This window comes from Limulus polyphemus, unplaced genomic scaffold (assembly GCF_000517525.1).
Source record: "Limulus polyphemus unplaced genomic scaffold, Limulus_polyphemus-2.1.2 Scaffold592, whole genome shotgun sequence".
In the NCBI taxonomy this organism is placed as follows: domain Eukaryota; kingdom Metazoa; phylum Arthropoda; class Merostomata; order Xiphosura; family Limulidae; genus Limulus; species Limulus polyphemus.
In genome coordinates this window covers 97,818-109,387 of record NW_013666202.1, presented here as the reverse complement: position 1 = coordinate 109,387, position 11,570 = coordinate 97,818, and the positions used below count along the sequence as shown (strand labels likewise).

General features: G+C 33.0%; 1 protein-coding gene across 10 annotated transcripts in view; it reads right to left on the bottom strand.

Annotated features, from left to right (window-relative positions):
• The window catches only part of LOC106459319 (sorbin and SH3 domain-containing protein 1-like), a 122,958-nt gene that overhangs the window by 44,755 nt on the left and 66,633 nt on the right, over nucleotides 1-11,570 (bottom strand). For all 10 annotated transcript variants that reach the window (XM_022385781.1, XM_022385776.1, XM_022385775.1 and 7 more), the window contains exons 4-5: nucleotides 5,346-5,501; nucleotides 1,964-2,056 (exon numbers count right to left, since the gene is read on the bottom strand). In XM_022385781.1, coding sequence (XP_022241489.1) covers nucleotides 1,964-2,056; nucleotides 5,346-5,501 — 249 coding nt within the window. The remainder of the gene's footprint in view (nucleotides 1-1,963; nucleotides 2,057-5,345; nucleotides 5,502-11,570) is intronic.

Below are 11,570 nucleotides of genomic sequence, written 5' to 3'. Positions count from 1 at the left end.
AATATTAATTCTTTATATTAAGGCTGGAATAAGTGCAATTATTTTATTTGTTGCACCCCCTCTCCTGAGACACAATATAAACCTTCAAATATACTAATAAACAGAAAATACTTAAATATTCTACATTATACTTAATGACTACTATAATAATAAAGTCATGAAAACTATTACTTTTGTTCAGCATTAGATCCCTTTAAAAACGGTTTCAGATTTCTTTATTTAATTCAAAAGTTTAATTCGCATATACCTAAGGACGAGGAGTAATAAAGAAAAGTTCCATTGGTTCATTATCTTGCCTACTGTATAAATCTTAAAAGTTTATCCAATACAAACTGAGCATAAAAAGTTTAACGAACGATTCTTTCATTTTGATTATTTTAAACCACATTAAATGTTACAGAAGGTTTGAAAATCGAACGAGATCTTTCACATCTAAAGTGAAACATTTAGTTGCTTCACGTGACAGAGAATACAAAGACATTATACTTCACCAACTTCATCTATATAAAGATATAAATGTCAATATATCTTCAGGATTTTAAGCTTACAAGCATTTTTATATATTGCTGATTTATGTCTTCTGTGGTTGGATTATGCTTCGATCACAAGAGACAGTTGAAACGCTAAATCAGTGAAAAATAACAAATTTATAACGAACAAAGTCCAAAAATTAAAAGACACAACGAGTCATGAACTAATCTCGTTTGATCAAAACACGCGTTGATAGAATATTTGAGAAATTTTGATCGGACTTGTAAGTTAAAATTTTATCTCAGAAGTATTAAAAGAAAAATCTCAGCATTAGACCTATGCGATATTAGCCTAAGAAAAAATAAGGCAAAATTTCTAGCTGAAAGTTACTGACGTTCTCAGAAAACCAAGACTTCTGCTAGGAAAAAAAATAATAATAACCATAGACCACGCCCCGCTCATTTCATCTGGTACACAATTGGTTGTACTTAAACTACCATTACATACGGTGGTATCTTAATCACTATAACACCTGGTAAACAACGGCTTGCATTACAACCAACATTGTAAATTGGTATCACAATAATCAATTACAAGGCAAATAACTAGGTTTATCTCAACTACTAATACAACTTATTCGCCACCACACCAAGTAATAACTGGTTATACCTCAACCGACATTATGAATGGTGTACCTTATGAATCATTACGTAAGGAAAACTACTGATTTCACTTCAAAGATTATTAGAACTTGTCATGGTTAGTAACATATATGATCACTTTTAAGTTGTTATTAATAGGTTATTTTTGTTTTTACTAAATACTAACTAATAATTATTTTGTACCTTATGTTTCGGCTTTTAATATGCTACCAGAAAAGGACTTTTTATGGTGCATGCAACTCAACACACTATTACAACTAAATGTACCATCATTACACCAGACAAACATCTGGTTGTATCTCACTCGCCATTACGCAATGTAAACAAGTGCTTGCTACTCAATCGTTATTACAACTAGTTGTACCTCAACCATCAATACACCAGACAAACATCTGGTTGTATCTCACTCGCCATTACGCAATGTAAACAAGTGCTTGCTACTCAATCGTTATTACAACTAGTTGTACCTCAACCATCAATACACCAGATACATAGCTGTTTGTACCTCTAGTACCATTACACCAGGTAAGCCCTTGGTTGTACTTCTAGCACCATTACACCAGGTAAGCCCCTGGTTGTACTTCTAGCACCATTACACCAGGTAAACACCTGGTTGTACTTCTAGCACCATTACACCAGGTGAACACCTGGTTGTACTTCTAGCACCATTACACCAAGTAAACACATGGTTGTACTTCTAGCACCATTACACCAAGTAAACACCTGGTTGTACTTCTAGCACCATTACACCAGGTGAACATCTGGTTGTATCTCATCTACAATGATGATTATTATTATTATTATACAATGATACCAACAATAAAACTTGCCTTTTCTGCTGGTACTGGTTATGGTGACGTTTATTGGTGAGTAGCGATTACTTGAAATGGAATGTTCCTCTTGGTTTTCACCCTCTTTGGTTCCTATATTTAAAATATATTGCTTTTATTTTATTTAATAATTCCACTCAGTAGAAAAAAAAAGTACTTTCAATAACAGCATAACAAAGACACTAAAGAGTTCTCATTTAATTTATTCATAACTAGCAGTTAGAAGCTGAAAATAGTTTCTAACATTTATCATGGAGTCCAGCAGTAATGTTAATATATATTTTTTATTTGAATATCGAATTTAGATTAAAAAGAAGTATCTAATTACGAAGTATGTTTTATTATGTCGAAAATGAGTTTGATTAATTGTTTAGGTCCCGTAACACAATAAGGAACCAGATACAGACATTATACGGACATGAAACTGGGTTGGGTTACGTATATCGTATAACTTAATGTGATCGCTCTTGCTCTAGGACAATTTATAAACACTGGAATGGTCACATATCACACATGTTTTATGTTATCTAAAAGGAAATCCAAACATTACAAATAGACGTGTATTGAATCACATACAATGCATTATAAACAGTTTTTATGAGCCTTCTTTATCGTTACTATTACAACTGAAGCACTGATAAAATATACGACTAGAAACTATATTTATAGTTTTGTTACTACACAGCACTCAAGTTGTCAGTCAAAGAAGATACAAAGTCGATATCGCTTGAGCTTATCTTAAAGCAAAATGAATGAAATATCTTACAAACCTCAGAAACCCAAGAACTAGTAATTTTAGAGTATAGAAATTGAACAATGTTACAGTAAAAGGTCTTCTAGAAATTCGAATATTTATCACGGTCACCTTTCCAAAAATAATCTGAATGTACAGCCGTTTTGTCAGTAAAACGATTTTTTTAATTTATTGTTTATTATATATTGAGTTGTGAATCAAGTTGCATCAATCACTTCAAAATGGCTTTTATGACCTATCCCTTAAAGGGTCTGAGTTGACTATGTGTAGAAAAGTAGGCATAGCAACAACAACAACTTAAGCACAATGGCACTTTATTAGGACTTGCACACATTTATAAACTACTCCTTTATTTGCAATTGAAAAACAGGTTGATTATGTTACGTGTGTAACTCACAGATCTTACAAATGAGATGATGAAGTCATGTGATGGTTAGTTTACAAGACGGTAGAGAAGGGTACCAACTTCTCCAACTTTTTAAAAATAGTACCTCAGTAGTTGCCTGTGTATTTGAAGTACTATTAAACAAACAAAACAAAAACATTTCTCTGAATTACTGCTCACATACATCTGTGATTACAGGCTATCACCACTGGTAGTTGGGTGGAATACGTTTTATACTATGAAAATAACGTGGCTGCCAATCATTGATGACAGATATATAGAAAAGGCAGCTAACAGACTTATAAAGTTTTATTAACATCATGCTTTGTCTCAATAGACAGATTTCTCAATAGTAGTTAGTATCAGTATTCGACTATCTCTTTTGATTTAGTTTGGATGACGAATACAAATAATGCAGCGTGTATATGGGCAGCGTTGCTGACATTGTCCGTTTCATAATGTTACATGTCAACCTAGTTGGACAAGACGATAATGCCACAACTTACTGTCGCATTGATATTGCTCATTATTGGTTCGGGAAACATCAACATGACTTCACTGATCTTTCTTGACCAGCACAGTCTCCAGATCTCAGTATGTTTCAGTATCTTCGTGATTCGCTGGGGTTATAAGGTTTTGTATTTTTGTAGATAGATTATCATTTACTTATTCCTTGGTATAGTTAAACATGAGAGGGGCTTCAGCACCCTCCAGCTTTATAAATAATTTTTATGATAAAAATTTAAGCAAAAATAAATACATGTTACAAATTTCGAAATCAAATATTCCTTACATGTAATCTTTGATAATTAGAGAAATATCCGAGTTTATAGTTACCTAAAGTATACTGAAGACTGGAAATAGAAGTTTTCACTTACGCAAACGTCTTTGTAACTTAAAAACTGTTTTGATTACTTACAAAAAATTTCTAATTTAAAAACTATTTTTAGGTGTGACAAAGGCCTTCCGAACTAAGAAACTATTTTTATTTTACTTACGACAAGGACGTTCCTTAGTTAGAACCAGGTTCATTTGTTTGCTTGTTTGTAGTTAAGCATAAATGCATAAATATATATATATTGTATATGGGCTATCTGTGCTCTGCCCACCATGAGTATCGAAACCCGCTGAGCCACTTGGAGGCCTAGGTTCCTTATTGACGATATGACACTTCTAACTTAAAAACTGGTTTTTCACTCGAAATAAGGACTTTTCTAGTTTATAAACTGGTTCACACTCATGATTAAAGATTTCTAACTATAAAACTGATTTTTTTACTCAGAGTAAGAAGCCTTACCTTAACTTTTTTTTTTCACTAACAACGAGAAACATTTCTTCCAAACTTAGAAACAGATTTTTTATTTATGTTAAGGATCTTTCTAGCTTACAAACTGCTTTCTTACTTAACAAAACAGTCTTTCTAACTTAAAAACTGATATTTTTCTCACAGTAATGACATTTCTAACTTAGAAACTGGTTTTACACTCCTGGAAAGGAAAGTAAACAAGTATGCAGCCAGTAATCTCTTCCTCCAACATTTAAAATAAACTTTTATATGTGACTTTGAAGTAATGTTGGAATAATAATCGAAACTATCTCAATCTATGATTATATATATATTGTATATGGCTTAGCTATTTTAGAATTTGCCTTTTCTCAAGGAAAACGCTTAACCTCTTCAAGTAGGTAGCCATGACATATAATAACACACGTGCAAATAATGAGCATTGAACACGGTTAACTTGTTGAAAGCTTTGAAATTTTCCTAGCATTGTCTTTAACCAAATTTTTAATACGGTGAACTAAAATGATTTTGTACAGTACAGTAACGTTAGCCATTTCAAGAACATCCCATGACGTCACAATGGAGCAATTGAACGCCACACTTACAAATGTGTTTTGTTTGTGAATATATTTAAAGCATTCTTCTTCACTGTAAGCCACTTGGAAACGAAAGAAAAATGAATTAAAGTTGTAGTGACATATCGTTTCATAAACATATCTTCTTTCATTTTTATATAATTTAATTCCCACGTTCAGATCAGTATATATGTTACAAACAAAAGAATATTATATCTAGTTTCGAATTCTTTGATTTTGTTTTTCCCTCTCTCTGTCATTCCTTACAAAGTCGAACGAAATAACAATATTTTAATCAATGAAATACTGAAGTTTAATAACGTTTCTGTACTACTGAGTATTAAAGCTCTTTTCTATTATAATAAGATGAGGTAAACACGAACCGTTTTCTGCTTTTTTGGGTATCTGCGGACTGCTGCTGTTCCTAGTCGATTGTGCTTCATCCCATCGCTGTGACTCCTGGCAGTCAGTATTGGCAACAATTGTAGTTGCACAAGATCCGGTAGAACTGGAAGTTGTGGATAGTGAAGTAACGTCATCTAAGAAAAAAAATCCAAAATTGTGTAGCAAATAAGGATGCAATAGGTGCAACAACTACTGGGAGATTAATCTTTCTGTAAATAGCTTTTAAGTCAACTTAAAACATTAAAATAACAACGAAGCATAATAAATTAAAATATCTTAGCCTATTCTTAGAAAATAACCCTTACATATCTGGAATCATTCTAGTAGCCCTCTTTTGAACTATTTCCAATAAATCAATATCATTGATCATATATGGAGACCAAAATTGTACACAGTATTCCGAGTGAACTGTACTAGTGGTCTTTATACAGAGGTAATTTTCTCTTCTGACTTGTAATCGATGTGTCAACAAATACACCGTACAATTCTAAACTCTATTACCCTTTAATACCAGTAACATATTACAACTTTGAAGGTCCGAGTGATTTATCCACCACTGAACCAAGATTCTTTGTTCAGTCATGCTATTGAGTAGGTTACCATCTACATAAGGCATGTGATCCAATTTATGACAACACAAGTGTATTACCTTGCACTTATCATTCTTAAAGATCACTTGTTAAATACCTGCCTCAGTTATTAATTGATTCAAGTCTTTCTATAATACCTCGACATCCTCAATACAACTAGAAATACTAAGAAGCTAAATGTCAATAGTAGGGGCGCCAATAAGGTGAGTTCAAGAGGTGCAGTGAACCATAGGTGATCCAAAAAACAAAAACCGATTTGGTTTTCACAGCAGTATATCTCCCCCATACTCTTTACTTTTTAATTACTTTGTTATCATTATTTACTGCAACTGAATACATGGTAAAAAGTTGGCTTCTTAAAGTTGACATATTGTGAAAAGCAAATTCAGTGTTTAAACAGATTCTTTTTATTCTGCCATTTTCTCAGTACTGCTACCTTGGTTTTTTGTTGTTGTTAAACCTTGTTGCCCCAGAGACCCAAAATCATTTCTTGTTATGATCTTGCCTGAAACACTTCACTATGACAAGGATCAAGTTATATTTGAACTTAAGTAATAACAATATTTTGCCTTTTCTCATCCAATGATCCTACAATCCAATTAACTAGTCTTTCCTCAAATCCAACAGATGTGGTTTTCTTAGCTAATCTTCGGTGTGGCACTTTGTGAAAATCTAATTACACCGAGTCCACACTCTTTACACCACTTATATAACAAGTAACATCCTGGAAAAAAAGTTAACAGATTAGTAAGACAAGACTTAGATTTAGTAAATCCATGGTGATATTATGTTTATATTATGTTTCACTGAATCATTCTGGAAAGCTTCTTTTATCAGACTTTCTAGAATTTTTCCCCACCAATTAAATAACACTAACTGGTTTGTAATTTCCAGGGCAACTCTTATCAACACCTTTAAAAATAGGAGCAACATTAGTAACTCTCCAATCCTCAGACACCTGCCTACTGCCTATTGACCTACCAAAAAGGATATATGATCTTTGACCTCCTTTAAAGCTCTGGGAAAAACCTCGTTTGTTCCTGTTGCTTGTTCTACTTTTAGTCTTTCTATTTACCACCAATGGGTTAATGTATACATGATTCAGGTCAAATTAGATATTTCCCATAAAATGCTCAGGATCAGGGATATTAGTAATATTTACTCTTGTGAGAACAGAAGAGAAGAAAAAATCAAAACCTCAGAGATATCAGAGTCTTCTACAAAAACCTTTCCATCAAGACTCTTTAAGGTCCCAATCCCCATTTTAACGTTTTGATTACATTTAACATACTTAAAAAACCCTTGTTGTTAGTTTTAACATTATTAGCCAGATGTTTCTCTTAACTCCTTTTGCGTCCCTTGGATCTGTTTTGAACCAAATCCTTAGCTTTTCTGTGTTTATGTACATCTTCTATTCTATTTGTTAATTTAAACACTTATGGCATGTATCCCTGATTTTCTCCTTCATGTATTTAGTAAGTCAATTAGGTGTGATTCTTTCCTGTATTACCATGCATCTTTTTTTAAGTACATACCTATATTGAATTAAAAGCAATAATTTTTTTAAAAAATTCTCAAATGTGTCTCGCACGACCTTTATACTCATTACCTCAATTCATTTATGATAAGTCTTGTATCGTGGTCTCAAAATTAGGTTTCTCAAAATTAGAAACTACAATTTATTTTCTTTGCATTTCAACTTGCAACAAAACAGCAAATCTAATTATGCAATGATCACTCATCCCAAAATGTTTCCCACTTCATTTCTTTCAACCATATTCACATTATTGGTTAACGGTAAATACTGTATCCCCTATGGTTGACTCTCTGGATATTTGATCTTATTAAAAATTACAAGACTTTACGAAGGGATTGAAAGGGAAAGGCCTCTGATTTCTTTATGCTGTATTCTGACGACGAGAGGACAGAAGTTTCAAATTTAGAAAAACAAAAACAGGTGTTACACCTAGAACGTGTTATTTAACTACTTTTTTTCACCGACGTTATGACATAGAAGTTGTTATTTAAGTAGTTTACAGTGACGTTATGATCTGGAAAGTGTTCTATGATTACTTTTTTTTTGTTCCATTAGAAAATGTAAAAAAAAAATAAATGATGATAGCACATACTGCGACTTTATCTCAATCACGAAACAAAACCTGTCGATAATTATGTTCGGCCACTACAAAAACTAGGAACTATCTCTTTCAAATCTTTACGCTAAAATTGCTACTTAAGTACAATCAGATAAGTATCACTTACATTGTTGTTATATAATCGGATAATTAATACTGATGATAATAATGTTATTACTACATAAGTACAATTGGATAACTAATACTGAACTATCTACGTGATATATATATATGTATATAAAACAAACATTACAACAGAACTAATATTATGAAGAAAAATAAGATAAATATAAAGACATAAAATGGCCAAAAAGACTGATAAAACGACAGGCAAGATAAGCAGATGTAAAGATGGATATATATAAATAATGGATAGATAAACAAGTAGAAGTAGTAATGTTTAAAAAGATAAACAGAGAGTACGTCTACTGTTTGTTTGTTTTTGAATTTCGCGCAAAGCTACACGAGGGCTATCTGCGCTAGCCGTCCCTAATTTAGCAGTGTAAGACTAGAGGGAAGGCAGCTAGTCATCACCACCCACCGCCAACTCTTGGGCTACTCTTTTACCAACGAATAGTGGGATTGACCGTCACATTATAACGCCCCCACGGCTGAAAGGGGCGAGCATGTTTGGTGGGACGGGGATTCGAACCCACGAACGTCTACTGTATCACTGTAAAAAAACTTCACTTTCATTAACCTATACAGTATGCTAATACTATTTTTTTTCCGTTCATGAAACAATTTCATAATTAATAAAAATTAACATTATTATACACTGTATAATTTTGTCGATCAGAAAGACCTAACAAACGGAAGGAAATTTGTGAGAAACGAAATCAAACTTACCCGTACACAGAAATATATATATATATATATATTACTAATTTAGCCTTATTAACATGCATTTTTATTGTCTATTTAATAATCTTTTTTTTTATATTCCACCCATAGAGTTAAACAACTCTTCGTGACTGATTAGTACTTCCGCATTAACATCGGTCTAGCGGATGAGATTGTTAGTATTTTTATATAATTGATACTTGAAACCTTCGGTACTTGGTGAAACTTCATAATTACAGAATTGAGGAAAAACAAGAGAACTGTACGTTTCACAAGTATATCATTACTGAAACGTTCAGTCTGTACCTGACGATGCCTTTAATGGCGAAACCAGGTCTTATTTTTCCCCAATTCTGTTAGTATTTTTAATTAATCATTGTGTAACGACATGAAAATAAAGATCAAACCTTTGTGTATTAAATACTCGTGATCAGTACGTTATCTTTATGCTACATTACTTCATTACAATACACTTATATGCACACTTAATAACAAACTATCTGCAAGCATTTACAAGTAATGACGTTCAAAAATTATTTTAATACGATTAGCAACTGGTAATGTTCCAAACACAATAATAGGAAACAGTGGCAGATTTGAATCAAAATTATTATGAAATTATATAAACAAATAAATGAGTAATTTATTGAACTATTCTAATCTCACTGAGCTATTTTTTTCATAGTACAGTCGAAGCAATCTTAAATATTTAATTAGGTAATTCTACTGTATTTTTATGGCAAAACCACTAAGGCTATCTACCGCCGACCCTAATTTTGAACTATTAACCGGGTGGGAGGTAGCCCGCAACTCACCATCCACAATTAGGGATCGACTGTCACTCTTATAATGCACCCAATACTTAAAGTGCGGGGAATATTTTGTGCTTTAACACGGATTGGAACTCGGCATGTTAGCTCCGAAATCCAGAACTCTACTGCAGAGCCATCACATGCCCATTTAATTAAATCATCGAAAACATATACATTCCTTTAAAGTAACATTACATACCACTAATAAAAATATCATTTACATTTCTGTTTGTTTGATGTTAAGCACAAAGCTATATAATGAGCTATCTGTTCTCTGCCTACCACGGGTATCGAAACCTGATTTTTAGCTTGATAATCCCGTAGACTTACCGCTGAACCACAAGAGTGCATCACACACACACACACACACACACACACACATATATATATACCTTTAAAGTAGCATTAGAACAGCTAATAAATATCTCACTTACATACCTTTAGAGTAACATTAAAAACTGTTAATAAAAATATCTACTCCATGAAGCTTGAGTAGCACAGCTTTCTAAACTTGGAGAGGCCTGGCATGCTATGGTGGTTAGGGCAAGTCGTGAGTTTGAACCCCGTCACCGAACATATTCGTCCTTTCAGCCGTGGGGGGTGTTATAACGTGACGGTCAATCCTATTTATCGTTGGTAAAAAGAGTACCCCAAGAGTTGGCGGTAGGTGATGTTGACAGGCTGTTTTCTCTCTAGACTATCACTTATAGAGTAGATAGCCCTCGAGTATCTTTGAGCGCAATTCCAAAAGCAGACCAAACCTAAACTTGGGAAATGAAGGTATATACTACTCAAGGACGACTGGACACTAATGTCTTATGAGTTCATCTTCCAGCTAATGATGTTGTTCTTATGAGTTCATCTTCCAGCTAATGATGTTGTTCTTTTTAATGATCACAATGATATTAAAAATGTAACCTTCTTCATAAAGAAACATGCTTACGTGTTTTGCATCTGTGTTGTTATTTTTTATACCTTTAATTTCGCCACAGTAGTTTAGTGTGATGTCGAGTTTTGTTTAACTGCGATTATGAACGTTGGCTGTTGAACAGATCAATCTCTACAAACACAACAATCTGAATTTAAAGGGTTCTCATTTTTTTCTAACACCTAATCTGTACACAATTAAGATCTGACTATAGAATAAGCATTAATAATCGATTTGATATACATGTACAGTTACGAGAGATTGATGTGTGTATCAGTTTTCCACCGGTGCATTAGGCAAATAGTTTCGGTTTTGATTTAATATCGTAAAGTTCATGAGAATTCAGTGAATGTGGTCTTGACATATAAAATAATTAGAACTTGCAGATGTGAAAAACTGTATCTAAAATATAGTGCTAACAGGACAATGAAGAAACAAAGTTGATGATACGAAAACATTCCACAAGATACAGACTTGTAGATAAATTATTTGATTAGAAAAGTTAATAGGAGAGAGATAATAAATAATTTTACTCAGCTATATCTAGATAAGACAGGCAGTAGTATAATAATAACAATAATACACGAATGGAAATAGAAGTAATCATAAAGGTAAACATGTTTGAACAGAGGAATAAATAGATAGGAAAACAGGATGTTTGAAATACACTCGAACTGTATATTAATAACCATTAAGAGCAACAAAAGCTTGTGAAGTCATTAAAATATACTGTTACGACAGCGGAAGTCAAGTGACGCTGGTAACACTAGATGAGTTTCTGAAAGGATCATGAACGCTCGAGTGTTTGCCAGACGCCCTCTATTTTAATATATAAGACCGGCAAATAAAGTGGAGATAATAACTGCAGATAGACAGATATAGAAACAGATAATTG